This window comes from Bombina bombina, chromosome 1, assembly GCF_027579735.1.
Source record: "Bombina bombina isolate aBomBom1 chromosome 1, aBomBom1.pri, whole genome shotgun sequence".
Taxonomy (NCBI): domain Eukaryota; kingdom Metazoa; phylum Chordata; class Amphibia; order Anura; family Bombinatoridae; genus Bombina; species Bombina bombina.
The window spans coordinates 892,812,392-892,837,110 of record NC_069499.1 but is presented as its reverse complement, the minus strand read 5'-3'; the positions used below and the strand labels follow the sequence as shown (position 1 = coordinate 892,837,110).

General features: G+C 40.1%; 1 protein-coding gene across 2 annotated transcripts in view; it reads left to right on the top strand.

Moving 5' to 3' along the window:
- Positions 1 to 24,719, top strand: part of LPCAT2 (lysophosphatidylcholine acyltransferase 2) — a 272,374-nt gene that overhangs the window by 100,431 nt on the left and 147,224 nt on the right. For both annotated transcript variants that reach the window (XM_053699568.1, XM_053699567.1), the window contains exons 5-6: positions 9,847 to 9,959; positions 24,591 to 24,651. In XM_053699568.1, the coding sequence (XP_053555543.1) occupies positions 9,847 to 9,959; positions 24,591 to 24,651 (174 nt within the window). The remainder of the gene's footprint in view (positions 1 to 9,846; positions 9,960 to 24,590; positions 24,652 to 24,719) is intronic.

The following is a 24,719-nucleotide window of genomic DNA, read 5'->3' as shown; positions in this document are numbered from 1 at the left end:
GGTCCATCGGTGCCCGGCTGGGTGAACACGACTCAAGGTAGGGAGATCTTCAGGGGGGTAGTGTTAGGTTTATTTAAGGGGAGTTTGAGTTAGAGTAGGGGTATGTGGGTGGTGGGTTGTAATGTTGGGGGGGTGGTATTGTGGGTTTTTTTACAGGCAAAAGAGCTGATTTCTTTGGGGCATGCCCCGCAAAAAGCCCTTTTAAGGGCTGGTAATAGAGCTGTTAACTTTTTTAATTTAGATTAGGGTAGGGAATTTTTTTTATTTTGTGGGGCTTTGTTATTTTATTAGGGGGCTTAGAGTAGGTGTAATTAGCTTAAAATTCTTGTAATCTTTTTTTATTTTTTGTAATTTAGTGGGGTTTTTTTTGTAATTTAGTTAAGTTTATTTAATTGTATGTAATTGTAGGTACTTGTAGTTAATTATAATGATAGTGTAGTGTTAGGTTTAATTGTAACTTAGGTTAGGATTTATTTTACAGGTAATTTTGTAATTATTTTAACTAGGTAGCTATTAAATAGTAAATAATTATTTAATAGCTATTGTACCTAGTTAAAATAAATACAAAGTTGCCTGTAAAAATAAATATAAATCCTAAAATAGCTACAATATAATTATTCGTTATATTGTAGCTATATTAGGGTTTATTTTACAGGTAAGTATTTAGCTTTAAATAGGAAGACTTTAGTTAATAATATTTAATTTTTTTCGTTAGATTAAAATTATATTTAATTTAGGGGGTGTTAGGGTTAGGGTTAGACTTTAGGGGTTAATACATTTATTAGAGTAGCAGCGAGGTCCGGTCGGCAGATTAGGGGTTAATACTTAAAGTTAGGTGGCGGCAACGTTGGGGGGGGGGCAGATAGATTAGGTGTTAATATATATTATGTAGGTGTCGGCGATGTTAGGGGCAGCAGATTAGGGGTTCATAGGGATAATGTAGGTGGCGGCGGTGTGCGGTCAGCAGATTAGGGGTTAAAAATATTTATTATAGTGGCGGCGATGTGGGGGGGCCTCGGTTTAGGGGTACATAGGTAGTTTATGGGTGTTAGTGTACTTTATAGCACAGTAGTTAAAAGCTTTATAAAACGGCGTTAGCCCATAAAGCTCTTAACTACTGACTTTTTTCTGCAGGCTGGAGTCTTGTCGGTAGAGGCTCTACCGCTCACTTCAGCCAAGACTCTAAATACCAGCGTTAGGCAGATCCCATTGAAAAGATAGGATACGCAATTGGCGTAAGGGGATCTGCGGTATGGAAAAGTTGCGGCTTGAAAGTTAGCGTTAGACCCTTTCCTGCCTGACTCTAAATACCAGCGGCCGGCCAAAACCAGTGTTAGGACCCCTTAACGCTGCTTTTGATGGCTAACGCAGAACTCTAAATCTAGCCGAATGTCTTAAAATAACTACTCTGGAGGGCACTCCCCTTGGATCAGGTTTAATTCATTTCGAATCAGCACCCCTAACCATGACTGTGGGAGTCCTACATACCGAAAAATTGCAGTTCGATGTAATTCATTCTCATGCACAACCAGTTATTCTTGGTCTTCCTTGGTTACGTATTCACAATCCTCAGTTCGACTGGACTGAGGGACAGTTGGCCTCCTGGGGTAAATCCTGTTTTTACTCCTGCCTGGCTAAGGTTACTCCACTACATCACGTCCTTAAAGCCAGCCTCTAGACCTCTTCTAATCTTCCCTTAGTATATGCAAAATTTACAGATGTTTTTGAAAAGATAGCAGCCGATGTGTTGTGGAGCCCCACTTCCTAAAGGGAGGACTTATCTGCTTTCCAAAACCGAAACCAAGGCCATGGAGGAATACATCCAAGAAAACCTAGCTAAAGGCTTTATTAACCCTTCCTCCTCTCCTGCCAGGACTGGCTTCTTTTTTGTCAGTAAAAAGGATGGTGGTCTCAGACCCTGTATTGATTACAGAGCCCTAAACAACATTACTATCAAGAATCGTTATCCTATTCCTTTGATCACCGAACTATATGATTCGATTCCAAAATGCTCGCTACTTTACAAAGTTGGACCTATGTGGAGCGTATAATCTCATTCGTATCTTCCCGGGACATGAATGGAAGACTGCTTTCAACAGGAGATCAGGGCATTACGAATACCTTGTAATGCCTTTTGGGCTGTGTAATGCCCCTGCTGTCTTCCAAGCATTTGTCAGTGATGTCTTCCGTGACCTTCTTAATCGCACTGTCATTGTCTATTTAGATGACATCCTCATATCTTCATATAAATATGAGTTTGATCAAGTTCATATCCAATTCCTTGATTATGTCATCTCGAAGGAAGGTTTTGCCATAGATCCTACAAAGCTAATCGCAGTTCTGGATTGGCTTCAACCCACCTCATTAAAGGACCTACAGAGATTCCTAATGTTCTCCAATTATTATCACAAGTTTATAAAGAACTTCTCCCAAATCGTTGCTCCACTCACTCCACTGAGCTGACTAAACGAAACAGAGACCGCAAGAATTAACCTCCTGTGGCTGTGGATACTTTCTCTGAATTGAAAAAAAGTAATTTGTTCTGCTCCTGTGCTCCGCCATCCTGATACTGACCTGCAGTTCACTTTAGAGGTTGAATCCTCCGAGATAGGAGCTGGTGCAGTCTTAACCTAAAGGGACCCTTTAGGTTCCAAGTTGCACCCGGTAGCCTTTTTCTCCAACAGCTTCACTCCAGCAGAAAGAAATTACGATGTGGGCAATCATGAACTCTTACCAATTAAGATGGCCCTGACTGAATGGCGTCATTGGCTAGAGGATACCCCCAACCCCATTCATATTATCACTGACCACTAAAATCTGACATACCTAGACTGCTCATCGACTCAATCTTCGACAGACCAGGTGGGCCCTATTCTTTTCTTGTTTTAACTTTATAGTCTCTTACCTTCCTGGGACCAAGAATAAAAAGGCTGATCCCCTTTCCCATCAGTTTCCTCAGTCTAGTGACTCCTCTGAATCTCCTATTGAACACATCATACTCCCCTCCTGTGTGGTTGCTCAGCTCAACACCTCTCTTCTTCAAAGACTGCAACAAGCCCAGTCAAAAAAACCTTCTGAAGGCCCTGCGGCTTCTGAGATCCTTTATGTTCCTCCAAACCTTTGCTCTCCTGTCTTATCCTGGGCTCAGGACAGCAAGCTGTCAGGTCATCCTAGTTTGACAAGAACCTTTAAACTCCTTTCCCAACATGTGTGGTGGCCTACCATGAAGTCGGACTCTCAGGATTATGTCAAAGCTTGTCAGACTTGTGCTATTAATAAGACTCCCTGTTCCCTACCACATGGCCTACTTCAACCATTGTCCATACCTAAACAACCATGGACACACATAGCTATGGATTTTGTTGTAGACTTTCCTCCTTCTGACCATCATACAGTGATATAGGTGGTGGTGGACTGGTTCTCCAAACTTGTTCATTTTGAACCTTTAATGAAGTTACCTACAGCCCAAGAATTGTACACTCTTTTTCTGTTATATTTGGTATGATTACATGGTATACCTATAAATAGGTCCTCAATAGGACCTCAATTTATTTCTACCTTTTGGAGAAGCTTTTGCAAATTGCTTGAAACCCACTGTTTCTTTATCACCCCCAGACTAACGGGCAGATGGAGAGAACCAATCAGGATCTGGAAGCCTATCTCAGAGCATATGTCAATTCACAGCACACTAATTGGTCTGGGTTGTTACCCCTAGCTGAACTTGCAAAGAACACTCATTGGCATTCTTCTCTATGGTGCTCTCCTTTCCAGGCCGCAGCTGGTTATCAACCTTGTGTTTTACCTCTTTCTGCTCAATCCACAGGAGTCCCTGATGCAGAACGTCGCTTCACTGACCTCACTACCCATTGGCAACGAATACGCTCTCAGGTTCACTCAACCACCTCCAGATATAAGAGGTTTGCCGATCATCATCGAGCCAGTTTTCATGCCTTTGTTGCAAGTGATCGTGTCTGGGTCACTACCCGACACATCCGCTTACTTCAACCTTGTCACAAATTGGGACCTCAGTATATTGGTCCTTATAAAACCCTCAAAATACTTTCTCCTGTTGCCTACAGAGTGGCCTTGCCTAAGACCTTGTACATTCACCCAGTCTTTCACATCTCCTTCCTCAAACCCTACGTCACAAATAGGTATACTCGACTCAGACGTCATCCTCCTCCACTCCTGATTCAGGGCGAACCAGAGTATGAGGTTGCCAAAATCTTGGATTCCAGAATTAGGCACTGGCACCTCCAATACCTTATATACTGAAATGGATACTTGAAAGGGAGCGTTCCTGGGTTCCTACCCGTAATGTGCATGCTCCATCTTTGGTCTCCAAGTTCCATGCTGCTCACCCTTCGAAGCCCTGTTGCCAGGGACATGGCAGTTGCTGCTCTGGTGGTTGCCAGGGACGTAGCAGTTCCTGTGAGCATGCGGCGATGGTCATTGCTGCATGGTCTATTCCCCTCTCAAGCTGGATCCTTTGAACTCCTTGGTGCAAATTGGCGCCTATGTAAGTACCTGCATAACTTACATTCACTGCCTAAGTATAGGTGTTAATGTATGTGCTCCTAGGTACTTTATTACTTGAATTGCCGGATAGCCTTAATATAACTGAACTCTGCTTGTCTGACTACTCTGCCTGTTTAACCCTTGAATTGCCGGATTGCCTTATCATTGCTGAACTCTGCCTGTCTGACTACTCTGGCTGGTTTACCCCTTAACTTCTAAACTGCTGGATTATCTTTTGTTGCTGACCTCTGCCTGTTCCTGACCACTCTATTGGTTTACCCCTGAACTGCTATTCTACTGGAATGCCTTTCTGTTGCCGTACTCTGTCTGTCTCTGATCATTCTCTGCCTTCATCTTATTACCGTGAAGGACTACCCTGTTTACCGTGACTACTGCTTACCTCATTTCTTACACGCACTCTGTTCTAGGATATTACCTTATAATTCCGCTTGACGCCGGGATAAGAAGACTACTGGCCAAGTTTGGTCTGATACTGAAATATCCCACAAGCATTGCATTATACTTGGGCATGGACCCAAATTAGGTAGTAAGAGCAGTCTCTCTTCAGGGACAGACCCTGGGAACCCATGCCATACACTTGCAGAATGTGGATTCTAAATTTGAGGCTATATCAGCTATGCTCTCCTCACTGGTTGCAGAAAAGAACAATTTAAGGATTATCTACTTTACCTGCCTTGGTCACTTGAATATGAACTTGTCACTGCATATTGTATTTTTTTTCAGATGGCCTTCGTGTTTTTGTGCATATTCTTTTGATGTAATTTACAATGAAAATAAAAAATACAGCTCAGATCACACTTGTTAAACTATTAATCTGCTCAGCGGATCGTTTCCAACAGACATCGATGAATGCCGACAGAATACGCCGCCCCTTGCAGATTCGTGGCCAATCGGCCGCTAGCAGGGGGTGTCATTTAGGATTAGGCGGATTGATGTCCGCAGCCTCAGAGCAGGCGGACAAGTTATGGAGCAGCGGCAAGCCTGAAAGTTTGCGTGGAAACAGGGGCATCAAGTTCCATTTGGAGCTTGATAGTTCGGCCCCCATGGGGTAGATTTATCAAATGTCGGACTGACATAATCTGCTGTATTGGATCATGGTCCGGCCAACATTGCTAAATGCCGACAGCATACGCTTGTCGGGCAGTTTAGCATTGGCACAAGCATTTTTGGGGAAATGCTTGTACAATGCCACCCCCTGCACATTCGCGGCTGCTAGAAGGGGTGTGTTAATCATCCCGACCGTATCCAATTGGGATGATTGCTGGTCTGACCACCTCAGGGGTGGCGGATGAGTTAAGTAGCAGCGGTCTTACGACCGCTGCTTCTTAACTTTTGTTTCTGGCAAGCCTGAAGGCTCACACGGAAACAGCTGCATCCACAACTTGTTAAATACACCCCATGGTCTTAATACACTAATGTAGGAGTTGCAATGAATAACTAATTCAGAGCAAGACAGCCTGTGGGCCAATCAGGAGACGCATATGTACATAGCCACAGACAGCTTTCTGTTCATAAGCATTTCAGCAGCATTTCTGTTGTTCAGCGCTTTGGTTAGGATTTGAGTATAATAGTGTTTTTTTAAAAAAAATATTATACTTAACTTAATATTAGACTATTATGAAAATTAAATACATACATCTTTCTAGATGTTGCGATTGTTGCGATTGTGATTTATGCATTTTTGGGATTCTATTAGTTCTCATGTGCTTTGCGACATTACATATTAGTGTTATTTAAATATTTAAATTTCATGACCAACCAATAATGAAAGACTATAAAAACAGATATGTATATAGCCTTAATTAATCTAGTTCATTGTATAATAAAGGGACAGTATACACCAATTTCATATAACTGCATGTAATAGACACTACTATAAATAATATGCACAGATACTGATCTAAAAATCCAGTATAAAACCTTTTACAAACTTTCTTAGAAACTACCAATTTAGCACTGTTGATGAGGTTAGGCTGGGACACCCAGTGAAAGGGGCTGAGAAAACATGAAGAGCAGACACTTAAGTATCTTTGGGGCCGAATTATCATAGTGCAAGCGGACATGATCCGCTGTAGCGGATCATGTCCGCTGCACATCGATAAATTGGCATTTATCATTGCATAAGCATCTTTCGTGAAATGCTTGTGCAATAACGCCCCAAGCACTTTCACAGCCAATCGGCCACTAATAGGGGGTGTCAATCAACCCAATCATATTTGATTTCTGTCCGCGGCCTCAAAGCAGGCGGACAAGTTATGGAGCAGCAAGGGGCATCAAGCGCCATACGGAACTTGATAAATCGGCCCCATAGCATATACTCTGCAAAAAAAAAGAGTGTTTGGGTTTGGCCTGAACTAAAGTTGGTAACCTTAAAGGGATGGTAAGGTCAAAAAAATTCTATTTCGAATTGTACAAGGTTGCTAATAAAAAATATTTGATCAAATACCTTGAGCTGCAAAGTTTTATCCGTTCTCTTGCTATTACGGCTAGAAAGTTGTAGGCTTTCCAAACCCCATTGTTCATTTGCATAAGCCAATCACGGTGGGCAACCTGTGTGTCTCCCTTTCTATTTAGTGTCTGGGTATAGCTCGACTGTATGCTGGAGTTAACGCAATGCACATTCAGTTCAGGAGTTCCCTGTCAGACGTCACTGCAGTTGTCCCTATACACATGCGTCTAATTTTCCTGAAGGACCTGGCAAAAGTCTTTTGTTATTGCTGTGCCCATGCGTGACAGATCTGGAAAAATTGTGAATGTGTTGTGGGAGTAAAAATATGGTAATTTATTACAAACAGGCGGGCGGTTTAGAGAGATGAGTAAGGCAGGCCATTTTTGTGGTGGGGCTGGAATCTTGACGTCACATCGATATCATAAGAAAACAGTTTAAACGGTGTTATAGAGCTTCGGTTTTGAGAAAGTAGTAAGGTGCAGATGTATTAATTGTATGAACCTTGTGTAGGTTAATATAGGTTAATATTATCTGGACTGTTCTAATCCTTTAACTGGTGAGCCTCCTATCACATCAAATTACACATTAGTTTGCAATACGCTGCCATTGAGTAAAAGTTACATAATACCTACCTAACCTGCTGCTCTTGAGGTGTGCCTCGCTCACTGATGTGATCTACAACCGTAAGCAGATGAGAGGTTTAGCAGCCAGAGTATGTCTTAAACGGACAGTAAAGTGAAAATGAAACTATCATGATTCAGATTTGCAGTTTATAACAACTTTCCAATTTTCCTCTATCAAATTAGCTTTGTTCTCTTGGTGTTTTTTTTAGAAGAATAGGGCTCACGAGCAGTATATGCACTACGGGAGCCAGCTGAACACATGGTGAGCCAATGGACAGGAGACATATATGTGCAGCTTTCAATCACCAGGCTAGCTCTAGCAGTGCATTCCTGCTTTTCCGACTACCTAGGTATTCTCTTCAATAACAAAGTGATTGTGATAATAGAAGTAAATGAGAACTGCATTCTTTATCTGAATCAAGAACATTTAGGGCCAGATTACGAGTGGAGCGCAAATGTTTGCGTGCAAGTGAGATATCAGGTTTTGTGATTATTTGTGCGCAGGTTAAATTGTAATTTTAACACTGATGGATGCTACAAGTGTGTGTGTGTTTAACCCCCGCAAAGGTTAAAGTACCGCTCTGTAACCAAAGAGCACTGCTTGTCCCAAATTGAAACTGCTGCTGAGCCAATCAGCAGCTCACTTTGACAACCCTTTATGGGTATTAATAACATAGAGTTTTGCAGGGTCACTAGTGTTAAAATAACATGCTCTAACAAAATATACATCTTTTTTATACTATAATGGCCTTTAATGCTTTTTGACTTTTGATATATTTTTTTGTAATATTTAAGAAATTAATAAATGTATGAAGTTAGGGAACCTCCCTTATGTTATTTGCTAAGGAGCACATACAAAAGCTCCAAATGAATAAAAAAACGTAACTTCTAAGCACAACTACACTATAATGGTTACTACTCACTATGCAATCGCATTTCATCCTGTTCCTGCAAGCTCTTTTCCAAATCATTCTCTTTTTTAAAGGCTTAAGGGACATAATACTCATATGCTAAATCACTTGAAACTGATGCAGTATAACTGTAAAAAGCTGACAGGAAAATATCACCTGAGCATCTCTATGTAAAAAAGGAAGATATTGTACATACAATGTCCTCAGCTCAGCAGAGTAAGTTCTGTGTAAAAAGTTATACTCAGCTGCTCCCAGCTGCAGGTAAAAAAAGAAAAATGAAGAAATGAACAGCAGCCAATCAGCATCAGCAGTGCTGAGGTCATGAACTCTTTTACTGTGATCTCATGAGATTTGACTTAACTCTCATGAGATTTCATTGTTACACTGAATAGGGAAATAACATGAGAGTGCACGAGGCTCATCCTTTCAGCTGTCCCAGGACAGACATACTAAAATGCTGCTTAGAAATCCTTTACAATGGGATGTGGCTACTGAGGAACTTTTGAGGGTAAAATATCTTTCTTTTTTAATAGAGATGTTCAGGGTGATATTTTTCCTAGTCAGCTTTTTACAGCTATGCTGCGATCACTTTCAAGTGTTTTCAACATTTGGGTATTATGGCCCTTTAAAGGAAGACAAGTCAAAATTAAACTTAGGTGATTCAGATAGAGCATGCAATTATAAACACATTTCCAATTTACTTCCATCAGCAAAATTTGCACATATTTACACTTTTCGAGTCACTAGCTTTTACTGAGCATGTGCAAGAATTGACAGAAAATTGACAGAATTTGCTTAATGTTAGGGTGCATGATACAAAGTAGGAACTTTACATTTATTTTAATTTTTTTATACAGTTTTACAGTTAAACAAAATATATATTTTTTTAAAAAACTCTCAGCTTTATTGTAGAGCAAAGCAGCCACTGCAAAATGTAAAGCTCCTGCTTTGTATCATGCACCCTAACCTGAAGCACATTATACAGATGTAAAAAATATTACTGATCTGTGAGTGAGCACAGCTTATGTCACAGCTTGTGAGAATACCTGGAGCTCCAAGATGGCAGCCCCCAAGTACAAGGAGGCGGAGCTTCAGTATCTGGCACCTTTAAGCATTTAAAACATAACTGATTTGAAAATAGCTACAGGAACAGGATGAAATGCAATAACATGGTGAGTAGTTACTATTCTTTTGTAGTTGTGCTTAGCAGTTTAATGTCCCTTTAAAGGGACATTTTATTGTAAAAATGATATCTCTCTACATGGGTGTTTTCAGCCTCTTATTTCCTAAAGCAAACTAAACCATATATAAATGTTTATTGCAGGAATTCTTCGTGCTCTACAACCTGTATTGGTATCTCGTGTGGATCCAGAGTCTCGAAAAACCACAATAAATGAAATAACACAACGAGCAACATCAGGAGGGAAATGGCCTCAGGTACAAAACTGCACTACAGTACATCACTCATAATGCAAACTTATATGTCCTCATTTAACCCATATGAGCCACATTTATTATTTATTCTATTACTGTAAATAACCCTCCAAATCTCTATTGATGTATATAAGCATTGACTAATAGCGCCCCTAGTGCAAGTTTCTGTCGCTCAAATTTATCAAACAGAATACAGCATAAATCTTGTAATTTGGTCAAAACATTCTTGCGTTTATCAAAATGAAAATTCCCCATGAAAATAATTCATTTGCAAGCAAAGAAGGTCACATTACCATTATTTGCATCACATGTTTGAATAATTGAAAGTGTTTTTCATCTTTTGCACCGAAGGTTCCAGATTTATCAATTTGCGTGCAGTGTAAAGCAATATTCCAAACAGCAATTTTCATTTACCAGAAAAGTGGGTTAAGTAGGGGGCGCCACAGGCAATCTGGATTTTCTAAAATTCTTATTTAGCTTGGTTTTAAATTCAGTTCAGTAAGGAACAAATTTGAGGCTAGTTTTCCTTTTTTCTAATAGTTACAATATGTTGAACATTAAGTGTGGATTAGGAAGGTTTGATAACAGGCTCTGTGCTCTTGATATTAAATTGAATTGTTTAGTAATTAGTATCAAATCTCTTTATCTAGTGATGGTGTAAATGTGACGTGCAAAAGATGTGAAGGATAAAAAAGGACTGTTGATAATTCTACGTCTATTATGTTCCCTTATTTTTATATAATTTAAAAAAAAACTATTTTGGATCAATTTTTCATACGGGTGATGATATATTGGCTGGTGTTAGAAAATCTTATAATGTGAGCTAGTGTTAGATGATCTTTCAATATAGTGGTGGTGATAATTCTATCACAATTAATTATTTTTTTTTGAGTTTGTGTGAGTGATGTTTATGTCATTTTATTAAATGTAGCCCCAGATTCTATTAAGAGTTAAAGAGGTTCAAAATGGGGTGAATCAATTTGTGAATGTGATCAAAATTAAGCAATGAGTACAGGATTAAGAAACAAATTCAAAATTTAATAAATGACAGTTTAAATAGTTCAATTTCCTATACCTATTACTAAATGCAGTTATAGTTCTGAGAAAAGGAAAAAAATTTCAGTATGATAATATTGTTCCCTTATAAAAAGACACCGGTGTCCTAACAGCAAATAAATTAAAAATATTAAAATAGTAAGCTAAACACATACAAAATGCTTGATATGCTAAAAGTTAGCTTGGCTTAAACCAAGTTAACCCCTTGAGTGCTAACGACGGCTCTGAGCCATTGCAGAGTTTCCCACTCTGGTGCTAACAACGGCTCAGAGCCGTCGCTAGCACTCTCCCACCTTGATGGAGATCTGGGGGCTCCATAGGAGCAGGGAGCATGCTGTTAGATCGCCTAACCTTTCCAACAGTGTAAGTCTTGGGGATCTGAAAGAAAAAAAAAAAGTTAAAAAAATATATATTTTAAAAAATCTAAAAAAAAATCTAAAAAAAAAACAAACTAAAAAAGCTTAGCACCCAGGTGGGAAAGTGCTTAGCACTCAAAGGGTTAATTATAAAACAAGTTGGTTATTTTCAGTGTACAAGATGTATAACTTCATATACAATTTGCTGTATTTGCAAAAATATTGGAAACGTAATGATTGTTGCAGTAAAGCGCTTTGTACATATATATTATTGCTCAGTCTCTGTTTTTTAGTACTAGTAGTTTTGTACTAGCAAACAGTAATTTTGTAGCCAGTAGATCAGGTGTTTTGGTTGCAGTGGTCCTGGGAGACTGCTACAATTATCTCCCAGGACCGCTGCAACCAAAACACCTGCCATATTATATTGAATATACGGAGGGACTTGGGGGAATAGCGGTAGGAGCAAAGAACATAGAAACTAATTCAAGAAGTGCGCGCACTCAGGAACCACCATCTTGCCCCTATTGGTCAATGAAGCTCATGTAACCAAGATACGAATTTGGATACAGAAACCTAACGGCTAGAGACGCCGCAACAAACAAAAAAAAGGATTAAAAGATCCTCCGAAACACAATAAGGTAGTGTCACACAGGATTTTATATCAGGTGAAGTAAAGCCACTGATAAGTAAACGGAACTCTGACAACTTTAAATCACCTTAGAAATGAACGGAACTGTAAAACATCTTAAATCTGCAACAAATGTGGCGTTCTATTATTATCTGTTCTACTGGCTACAAAATTACTGTTTGCTACAAAAGTACTGTTTGCAAAACAGAGACTGAGCAATAATATATATGTACAAAGCGCTTTATTGCAACAATCATTACATTTCCAATATTTTTGCAAATACGGCCAAAATTGTATATGAAGTTATACATCTTGTACACTGAAAATAACCAACTTGTTTTATAATTAACTTGGTTTAAGCATTTTCTATGTGTTTAGCTTACTATTTTAATATTTTTAATTTATTTGCTGTTAGGACACCGGTGTCTTTTTATAAGGAAACAATATTATTATACTGAAATTTTTTTCCTTTTCTCAGAACTATAACTGCATTTAGTAATAGGTATAGGAAATTGAACTATTTAAACTGTCATTTATTAAATGTTTAATTTATTTCTTAATCCTGTACTCATTACTTAATTTTGATCACATTCACAAATTGATTCACCCCATTTTGAACCTCTTTAACTCTTAATAGAATCTGGGGCTACATTTAATAAAAAAACATCACTCACACAAACAAAAAAATTGTGATAGAATTATGACCACCACTATATTGAAAGATCATCTAACACTAGCTCACATTATAAGATTGTCTAACACCAGCCAATATATCATCACCCGTATAAAAAATTGATCCAAAATAGTTTTTTTTTCATTTTAAAATTATATAAAAATAAGACGTAGAATTAAAATTAGACGTAGAATTATCAACAGTCCTTTTTTCTCCTTCACATCTTTTGCACATCACATGTACACCATCACTAGATAAAGAGATTTAATATTAAACAATTTAATATCAAGAACACAGAGCCTGTTATCAAACCTTCCTAATCCACACTTAGAGGCCTATGTATCAAAGGTCTTGCGGACCTGTTCCGACAGTGTGGATCAGGTCCGCAAGACCTCGCTGAATGCGGAGAGCAATACGCTCTCCGTATTCAGCATTGCACCAGCAGCTCACAAGAGATGCTGGTGCAACGCCGCCCCCTGCAGACTCGCGGCTGCCAGCAGGGAGGTGTCAATCAACCCGATCGTACTCGATCGTGTTGAATTGTGGCGATTCCTGTCCGCCTGCTCAGAGCAGGCGGACAGGGTTATGTTGCAGCGGTCTTTAGACCCTCTGCTTCATAACTGCTGTTTCTGGCGAGTCTGAAGACTCGCCAGAAACACGGGCCCACAAGATCCATACGGAGCTTGTTAAATGGGCCTCTTAATGTTCGACAACTCCTAACTATTAGAAAAAAGGAAAACTAGCCGCAAATTTGTTCCTTACTGAACTAAATTTAAAACCAAGCTAAATAAGAAGTTTAGAAAATCCAGATTGCTTGTGGCGCCCCCTACTTAACACACTTTTCTTGTATTAAACACGTGGAGTCAACTGTGAGAGACTCCACTAGTAAGGGAGGATATATCTGGTATAGAGTTTACACAGTTCAATTAACCTTTTTTCGGAACTTTCATTTACCACCCCTGAGTTTGCAGAGAGGTGTAGAGAGGTGTAGCTGTTATTTGTGTTTCTGTTTATATATTAGATAGATATGAAACAGAGTGAAGCAATGGGTGCAATTCTAGAAAACTTGTCGGCATAGAGAGAAATCATCAGTTTATTTGACAGAGCATTATATTGTAAAGTAAGCGTCTCTCCTTAAAGGGACACTAAAGTCAAAATTAAACGTTAATGACTCAGAGCAGCAGTTTTAAATAACTTTCCAATTTACTTCCATTAATAAAATGTTCACAGTCTTTTTATATTTACACTTTTTGAGTCACCAGCTCCTACTGAGCATGTGCAAGAACTCACAGAATATACATATATGCATTTGTGATTGGCTGATGGCTGTCACATGAGGGGGAGTGGAAATAGGCATAACTTTGAAATTTGTCAGTAAAAAATCTACTACTCATTTAAAGGGACAGTCTACACCAGAATTATTATTGTTTAAAAATATAGATAATCCCTTTATTACCCATTCCCCAGTTTTGCATAACCAACACAGTTATATGAATATATGTTTTACCTCTGTGATTACCATGTATCTAAGCCCCCTTTATCGCAGTGCTTTTGACAGAAATGCAGTTTAGCCATTCAGTGCAGATTCCTAAATAACTCCATGGGAGCGAGCACAATGTTATCTATATAACACACATGAACTAGCACAGTCTAACTGTGAAAAACTTTCAAAATGCTCTGAGCTAAGAGGCGGTTTTCAAAGATTTAGAATTCAGTTTGAGTCTACCTAGGTTTAGCTTTTCAAAAATACCGCCAAGGGAACAAAGCAAATTTGATGACAAAAGTAAATTGGAAAGTTGTTTAAAATTGCATAGCCTATCTGAATCATGCAAGTTTATATTTGACTAGACTGTCCCTTTAAAGTTTAGACTAAGGGGCATATCTATCAAGCTCTGTATGGAGCTTTAAGCCCCGTGTTTCTGGTGAGCCTTCAGACTCGACAGAAACACCAGTTATGAAGCAGCGGTCTAAAGACCTCTGCTCCATAATCTGCCCGCCTGCTCTGAGGAGGCGGACAGACATCGCCGCAATTCAACCTGATTGAATATGATCGGGTTGATTCACACCTCCCATCTAGCGGCCGATTTGCCGCGAATCTGCAGGGGGCAGCGTTGCACCAGCAGCTCACAAGAGCTGCTGGCGCAATGCTGAATGCGGAGAGTGTATTGCTGTCCACATTCATCGATGTCTGTCGGACCTGATCCGCTGATTAGATAATGTCGGACAGACACATAATAAATAGGCCCCTAAGTGCTATTGCATTGTCTTTTTATCATGCATTTGTTGATTATGCAAATCTACTGTATTTACTGGTCCTTTAATATACCGTAAAACATATTAGTGAACTTCCCTTAATGAGATACACAGTTCTCAAGGTAAAATAGACTTTAAAACAATTGCTGAGGAACCTCATAATACTGACAAGGCGTAATATAGAATCTCGCCAGTCCAAAAATTTTACAAAATCAGCTCCTTATTGGCAGCTGCTGAGCAGTGTTATGTTTTAAACCACTTTATGCTTCTGGGAAGTACTTTTTATAGTGTTCTTAAAAAAAATCAGGAAATTTAGGGAGACCTACATTATTGAACTTCTAAACGGGATTGCGCTTTCATGAAAGGGGTTTCAATAATTTAGGTGCAATAACTGTAGAATGCAACATAATGAATATGTTTGGACGCTAACAAATGAGTGATTTAATTTGGAATCCTGGTCACCAAAGCTTGTTTCCTTTAAAAAACATGTTCACTAAGGAATGATCTCATTTGAATATCATCTTTGCAGCTACGATATTGCAATTGAGTGGATTCATGTTTTACAGTTACAGTTTTAGAAGACGACATAATTTCTTTGAATAGAAACCCATAGTCTTCTTCTTGTTTTAGGATGTACTGTAGATCACGCCAAAGCAGAAAACAGTGCTTTCAAAATCAATAAAAAGGAAATATTGAAGAAAAGAAAAACAATACTTTTAAAATATTAAAAGTGCCAATATAGTGACTGAGCAAATGTGCACAGTATGTCCATTATGTCTACATATATATGGCATTCAGATGGTTTAGCTGTAATCAGGATGGATTTGAAACTGACAAATTTACAATCCCGTTTCAAAGGCCAGTTTTAAAGATGATTTTGCTGATAGGGACAATCGCAACAGTGAAAGTGTGACTTAGAAATACACATTAACAGAAAGTGATTGCTACATGCCATTTCCAGATGGTCCTGTTGCTACATTTCCCCTTCAGGAAGTAAACGGAATATCAATTTCACAAATGTAGTCCTATTCCTTATTGTTGTATGCAAGCCTCTTTATAACTCCCTTTCCTTTAAAGATACAGTAAACACTGTTTATGCTTAGTAAGACAACTTTGCAATATATTTTCATTAATTGTTTTGCCACTTTTTCATGCAATTTAGCTCTAAAAATTGTATTACGTAAAGGCACACTGAGGAATATTGCAAGGGATCCGCAGCTATGTTGAGCGAGCCTGTGGAAATATTCCAAGCTACCGAAATAGTGGCATTGACGAGAGGTGTTTACTATACATGTTATTAGTCAGCAATGCTGGCTATAAACAACACACAGCATCATCACCCATATTGGTGATGTACAGTAAAGGATCCATTGAAATATAACTGCTGTGTGCCTAACCACTAAATCTAATACACCTAAACTGAAGTACCCCACTATCGCAAACTAACACTACACTAATAAAATATCTATTAACCCCTATGCCGCGACATACCCCAAATACATACTAACCTAACACCTAACCCCCCCTCTAAACTAACCCCACTAAGTTACAAAAAATAAAAAAAAAGCTAGGTTCCAAAAAAAAAAAAACTTAGCTATAGTATCCAAAAGAAAATCATTATACCTAACACTAAACTACATGCCCCATAAAATAAAATACCCACCCAAAACAAAAAAAAAACTAAACGCTAAAATAAATTACAATAGCTCTTTTAAGGGGGCTTTTGTAGGCATTGATCAGCTAAAAGTGATCCTAAAGTGAGCAGCTCTTTTAAAAAAAATAAAAAAATAATAATTACAAAAACACCCTCTACAATACAAGTAACTCCCCACCCCCAAAAATAACAAAATCTAACTAAAAAAAAAAAACTCATAGAAAATAAAAGTTCCTATTCATAAAAATAAAAAAACACCCAAAAAATCCCTAACTTCCCAAAAGTGGTACTCACCATTTGGTAATTTCTCTTCTCTTGATCCGACATTGGGTTCCCTTCATCCAGGCTCCTAGCGCTGGAGGCACATCTTCAAGGAGAAAAACTTTGGTGGCCTCTTCCGCCCCTCCACTACGCAATCTTTTTTAACGTCGGGTCCACTTCATCCCAGCTCCTGGCGCAGGAGGCCCATCTTCGTGGCAGAGGTGGACTTTGACAGCCTTTTTCGTTGCCCCTGCTCCACATCTTTTTTTCTTCAGCTCTCTTCTACGAGCCCTCCTCTTCATGTGGTTGCCACCACAGACTGAAATTCTGGAAGCGCAGCACACCAATATATAGGGGCACCACTTTATTCCTATTGGCTGATTTTAAATTAAGTGGTACCCCTATATATTGGGGTTCTGCGCTTCTGGAATTTCAGTGTGCGGCGGTGACCACATGAAGACCGCCACGAAGATAGAATACCGGCGTCCCCCAGAAAGAAGATGGGCCCTGATGTTAAAGAAGATTGTGGAGCGGAGACAGCGGAAGAGGTCACCAAAGTCTGCTGCCGTGAAGCTGGTGCCCTGGCACCAGGAGCCTGGATAAAGAGGACATAACATCGGATCAAGAGACCCCGGAGTACCATTTTGGGGTTAGTTAGGGGCTTTTTTGGGTGGGTTTTTTATTTTTAAGACTAGGGGGTAAATTTATCATGGTGCAGACAGACATGATCATGTCCGCCGCACATCGATAAATGCCGACAGCATACGCTGTATATATATATATATATATATATATATATATATATATATATATATATACAGTATATATATATATATATATATATGACTGATATATGTGCAAACTAGCAGTTCTATCAAGTATCAGTATTGTAACATACCACCTATGGGAAAAAAAAAAGGAAAGCTCTTTTAAGAGGCAAACGTTCTTTTACTCATTGTCCCCACCTCTCCAATTCATTAGTACTTTATGTATGCCCCAATATTTCAAATCAGTATTTGAAATATTGGGGCATACCTATACCAAAGAATTGGAGAGGTGGGGACATTGAGAAAAAAATAATTAAAAAGAGAGTGAAGTAATATACAAATTTGATACATTCTATCCAAATGGCTTGAATTAAGTTATATCTGTTTCCTTTCCTATTCGAATAAGCCCTAAATGTGTTTAGAAGTATACGCAGTTATAGAGTACTTTTTATTAATACAGAGTAATATATGTTATCCACATTTGATTTGTATCCACATTTGACGGTATCTTAAGCTATTTTAGTGCCCTCTAAATATACAGGGAGTGCAGAATTATTAGGCAAATGAGTATTTTGACCACATCATCCTCTTTATGCATGTTGTCTTACTCCAAGCTGTATAGGCTCGAAAGCCTACTACCAATTAAGCATATTAGGTGATGTGCATCTCTGTAATGAGAAGGGGTGTGGTCTAATGACATCAACACCCTATATCAGGTGTGCATAATTATTAGGCAACTTCCTTTCCTTTGGCAAAATGGGTCAAAAGAAGGACTTGACAGGCTCAGAAAAGTCAAAAATAGTGAGATATCTTGCAGAGGGATGCAGCACTCTTAAAATTGCAAAGCTTCTGAAGCGTGATCATCGAACAATCAAGCGTTTCATTCAAAATAGTCAACAGGGTCGCAAGAAGCATGTGGAAAAACCAAGGCGCAAAATAACTGCCCATGAACTGAGAAAAGTCAAGCGTGCAGCTGCCGAGATACCACTTGCCACCAGTTTGGCTATATTTCAGAGCTGCAACATCACTGGAGTGCCCAAAAGCACAAGGTGTGCAATACTCAGAGACATGGCCAAGGTAAGAAAGGCTGAAAGACGACCACCACTGAACAAGACACACAAGCTGAAACGTCAAGACTGGGCCAAGAAATATCTCAAGACTGATTTTTCTAAGGTTTTATGGACTGATGAAATGAGAGTGAGTCTTGATGGGCCAGATGGATGGGCCCGTGGCTGGATTGGTAAAGGGCAGAGAGCTCCAGTCCGACTCAGACGCCAGCAAGGTGGAGGTGGAGTACTGGTTTGGGCTGGTATCATCAAAGATGAGCTTGTGGGGCCTTTTCGGGTTGAGGATGGAGTCAAGTTCAACTCCCAGTCCTACTGCCAGTTTCTGGAAGACACCTTCTTCAAGCAGTGGTACAGGAAGAAGTCTGCATCCTTCAAGAAAAACATGATTTTCATGCAGGACAATGCTCCATCACACGCGTCCAAGTACTCCACAGCATGGCTGGCAAGAAAGGGTATAAAAGAAGAAAATCTAATGACATGGCCTCCTTGTTCACCTGATCTGAACCCCATTGAGAACCTGTGGTCCATCATCAAATGTGAGATTTACAAGGAGGGAAAACAGTACACCTCTCTGAACAGTGTCTGGGAGGCTGTGGTTGCTGCTGCACGCAATGTTGATGGTGAACAGATCAAAACACTGACAGAATCCATGGATGGCAGGCTTTTGAGTGTCCTTGCAAAGAAAGGTGGCTATATTGGTTACTGATTTGTTTTTGTTTTGTTTTTGAATGTCAGAAATGTATATTTGTGAATGTTGAGATGTTATATTGGTTTGACTGGTAAAAATAAATAATTGAAATGGGTATATATTTGTTTTTTGTTAAGTTGCCTAATAATTATGCACAGTAATAGTCACCTGCACACACAGATATCCCCCTAAAATAGCTATAACTAAAAACAAACTAAAAACTACTTCCAAAACTATTCAGCTTTGATATTAATGAGTTTTTTGGGTTCATTGAGAACATGGTTGTTGTTCAATAATAAAATTAATCCTCAAAAATACAACTTGCCTAATAATTCTGCACTCCCTGTATCTCATTTTTTTGGCTCTACTTAAAGTGACACAGTATAGAAAGAGTTGTGTCGTTTAGAAGGGTTTGGTACCTATTTGTCCAGTGTATTACTAGTCCACTATTTCTTTTGTATCTTTAGAAGTACCCATATAGCTATGAGTCATTTCCCCTCTGTCTTTGCTTACATAACTATTTGGGTCATTATATCATACAGGTTATTTATGTTTTTCTTGGTTTGTGTATATATATATATATATATATATATATATATATATATATATATTTGATAAGATATGCAGTATTATTTGTTTTTGTTTGTTGCCTCTACATCTTTCTTTAGCTTACAATCCTACAATAACTTTAACTGGACATAGTTCACTCTTGTTTTGATTGTTCCATTAGGGCATCTTGTTAGAGGCATTTTGTGCACAACTTAATTTAAAGGGACACACAAGTACACAAAGAAAATGTTACAGCATTTTGGTATTGCACCATTGCTTGCATATAACTGTCTTAAACTCCTGTAAAGAGAGCATATCTGGTGAGTCAGTAACAAGTAGGGTTGCCACCTTCAGGCCATACCTAAACACTCTTGTGCCATGCACAGCACAGGATAATTTACTTCCATCTTAATGGGAGGAGAGTCCACTGCTTCATTCATTACTTGTGGGAAATAAAAACCTGGCCACCAGGAGGAGGCAAAGACACCCAGCCAAAGGCTTAAATACCTCCCTTCATCCCCCAGTCATTCTTTGCCTTTTGTCACTGGAGGTTGGCAAAGAAGTGTCGGAAGATTCGGAGTAGTCTTTTATGGAGGGTAGTACTCTTCGCGATGGGGCTGGAGTTTTAAGTAGTCCTTTCAGCCTCTCAGTGAGAGCATGGGTGAATGTTAGAATCCGGAGATGCAGGGGGAGTTCTTCTGGGAAACCATCCCAACCCATATTAACAGCTCCTTAAGCAATCAGTGTTGACAAGTTTCGCTGCCTGCTTTTCTTCTCTCGAGTCCATGTCAGAAGCGACGCTACTAACCTGTCACACTTGAAGGGCGTTGATTCTGGTAAGATCGTTTCATTTTATATATATATATATATATATATATATATATATGTGTGATAACGCAAGAAGACAGGGTCACAGTGTGACTCCTTTTATCTGTATAGAATCTAGAGTGATACCCTTGGAAGGGTATATATATTTAGATTGTAAGTTCCCACGGGAACAGGGCTCCCAATTCCTCCTGTATTTGTTTGTTAAAGTTTGTCTGGTGTCTCATATTGTACTGTCCTTTTATCTTTGTTACCTATGAACAGCGCTGCAGAATCTATTGGCGCTTTATAAATAAAGAATAATAATAATAATAAGGGGGTTATGGAACAGGGGGGGATTTTATTATGTATAATATTGTTTATTGTGTTTCTGCTGCACTTGTGTGAGATGAGGCTCTGTCAGTGTGGAACAGTTAGAGAGAGATTGAGGCGGGCTTTTTTTGGCGCGTCTCTCTCTCGAGTGCAGGGGCGGTCCTGCATTGCACTCCATGTGACCGGGTGTGTAACTTCCTCTCTTGACCTGCGTTCGGAGGAGACGAAAGTTGTTTCTTGTAGTACGGGTCATAGGAGGTGGTGAGCGCCCCGGCTATTGGGATATAAAGGTGACATTTAATAATTTAATCAAGTTCATAATAAATGCGCCAGCTATGGAGGACTCTGATATGTTAGAGGATACTCCCTCTTTATCTAAGCCTATTAACTGTGTATATTGTGAGGAGGTTCCGGTCGAACAAAATGGCGAACATTATTAAGAATGAATGGGAGAAACTGGGTTCACCCTTTTCTCCCTCGTCTTCTTTTAAGAAGCTTTTCCCAATTCCAGACGCGCCGCTTGAACTGTGAGGAACCATCCCTAAGGTGGATGGTGCTATCTCCACGCTCGCTAAGAGAACGACCATTCCGCTTGAGAATAGCTCCTCTTTCAAGGAACCCATGGATAAAAAGATGGAGTCCATGTTGCGGAAGATGTTCCAACTGACAGGGTTCGTGTCCAACTGGCGGCGGCATTTGCTGTGGTGGCTGGTTTGACGCACTATCAGCAATGGTCGAGGTGGAGACTCCCCTCAATGAGATTTGGATCGAATCCAAGCCCTACGGGTAGCGCATTCGTTCATTTGTGATGCTAACATGCAGATTATTTGCCTAAATGCTAAGACATCAGGGTTTTCTCTTTTAGCCCGCAGAGCTCTGTGGCTAAAATCATGGTGTGCTGACATGACGTCTAAGTCTAGCTTGCTTTCCCTACCGTTCAAGGGGAAGGTTTTGTTTGGCCCGGGCTTGGATTCTATCATATCTACAGTCCCGGGTGGCAAGGGTGCCTTCTTACCTCAGGATAAGAAAGCCAAACCTAAGGGATCTACTTTTCGTCCCTTTCATGCGGACAAGTCTCAGCGCCAGCAGCCTTCCACAAAATCTGAGCAATCCAAGAGATCTTGGAAGCCAGCAAACTCCAAGTCCAAGAACAAGTCCAAGCAGAACAAAAAGCCAGCCGAGTCAAAATCGGCATAAAGGGGCGGCCTCGGACCAAACTATCTCTTTTTGCAGATGCCTGGAGGTGAGATGTTACAGATCCTTGGGGTCCTGGAGGTCGTCGTCCAAGGGTACAGGATAGGTTTCAAATCGTATCCACCCAGAGGCAGGTTTCTCCTGTCAAACATCTCTTCAAGGCCAGAAAAGAGAGACGCCTTCCTGGGGTGTGTGAGGGATCTCTCATCTCTCTGGGTAATCGTCTCAGTCCCTCCGGCAGAAAGAGGTCTTGGGTATTATTCAAACCTTTTTGTGGTCCCAAAGAAGGAGGGCATGTTTCATCCAATTCTGGACCTAAAGGCCCTAAACAAGTTTCTGTCAGTTCCATCGTTCAAGATGGAGACGATCAGGTCAATTTTGCCCCTGGTTCAGGAGGGGCAATTCATGACGACTATAGACCTGAAGGATGCTTACCTTCATGTTCCAATCCACAAGGATCACTTAAAATTTCTAAGGTTCGCCTTCCTGGATCAGCACTTCCAGTTTGTGGCCCTTCCGTTTGGTCTGGCGACCCGCCCCAGGAGTCTTTGCAAAGGTTCTGGGAGCTCTTCTCGCAGTAGCGAGAGCCAACCGGATTGCAGTGGCACCGTATCTGGACGATATCCTGATCCAGGCTTCATCCTACAGTCTGGCAGAGGATCACATGAGAGCTTCTGTCCCACGGGTGGAAGATAGACGAAGGAAAGAGTTAATTAGTCCCCAGCAACAGGGTGGAATTCCTGGGTACAATAATAGATTCTTCAGCAATGAAGATATTTTTGACAGACCAGAGACTTTGCAAGCTGGCGTCCAACTGTCTAGCCCTACAGACATCCTCCAGGACATCTGTGGCCAGGTGCATGGAGATAATCGGGCTCATGGTATCCAGCATAGATGTCATTCCATTCACCAGGTTCCATCTCAGACCTCTTCAGTTATGCATGTTGAGACAATAGAATGGCGATCATTCAGATTTATCCCAACAGATATCTCTGGCCAGACCGGTGAGGGAGTCCCTGTCTTGGTGAATCCGCCCGGGGCAGTTGTTTCAGGGGACATCCTTCCTGTGACCATCCTGGGAGATTGTAACCACAGATGTGAGTCTATCAGGATGGGGAGCCATTTGGGGTTCCAGTAGGGCACAAGGCAGATGGATTTGCGAGAAATCGAGTCTACCTATAAATATTTTGGAACTTTGAGCGATATTCAACGCTCTGAGAGCTTGGCCCCCTCTCGGGTCATCCCAATTCATCAGATTCCAATCGGACAACATTACCTTGGTGGCTTACATAAACCACTAAGGGGGGATGAGAAGCTCCCTAGCAATGAGGGAAGTATCTTGGATTCTGGAATGGGCAGAGACTCACAATTGTTCGCTCTCAGCAATCCACATTCCAGGAGTGCTGTGGGGGAGGTATTTAAACCTTTGGCTGGGGTGTCTTTGCCTCCTCCTGGTGGCCAGGTTCTTATTTCCCACAAGTGATGAATGAAGCAGAGGGCTCTCCTCCCACAGATGGGAATTAAATGATCAGGTAAGCATAATTTATGTTTTTTGCAGAGTACACACTATGGGGTCGATTTATCAAATGTCTGTCCGACATGATCAGCTCAGCGTATGCTGTCGGCATTTAATATTGCACAAGCAGTTCTGGTGAACTGCTTGTGCAATGGCACCCCCTGCAGATTTGTGGGGCCGCTAGCAGGGGGTGTCAATCAACCCGATCGCATGAGATCGGGCAGATTGATGTCCACAGCTTCAGAGGCGACGGACCAGTTAAGGTTCACACGGAAACATTCGGCCCTATATAAATTGGCCCGTATGTAAAATAGCACTTAAGCACAAACTCGAACACACACACACATACTCTCTCTCTCACACACTAACACACACACACTCTTTCTCTCACATACACATAAATACACTCACTCTTTCACACACAGAAAGACACTGACAAACACAAAGACACGCACACTCACATACACACAAATACTTACACACAGACACATTCCCACACTTAGACATACTCATCTGCAATCAACTAATCATTGTTTCCCCCAGGCAGTGACGTTTGTGCAAAGGGGACGCCAAGGGGGGACGGGGACGGACAGTGATTACTTGATTGCAGATGAGTCATCTGTCAATCAATTGATGAAAATGGCAACCGGAGCTTCAGCTCTTATCCATGTAGCGTTTATAGTGAAATAGCTCGGTTTCATGAATTAAACTTTCATTCATTCTTTAATTTCTATCGTTTCACTTGAGGTAAACGATTTAACTTTACATTCACTTTAATATACTAATTTCTGTAAATATAGTTTACTTTATAAAGTTTGTATATTTTTTATTGTAGGTTCTACTTTTTCCAGAAGGAACCTGTACAAATCGTTCCTGTTTAATATCTTTTAAACAAGGTAAGAATATTTATTTGCATTATTGATATTTTGTTCCTCTTGTTTTTTTTGTTAAATTCAAAGTAATT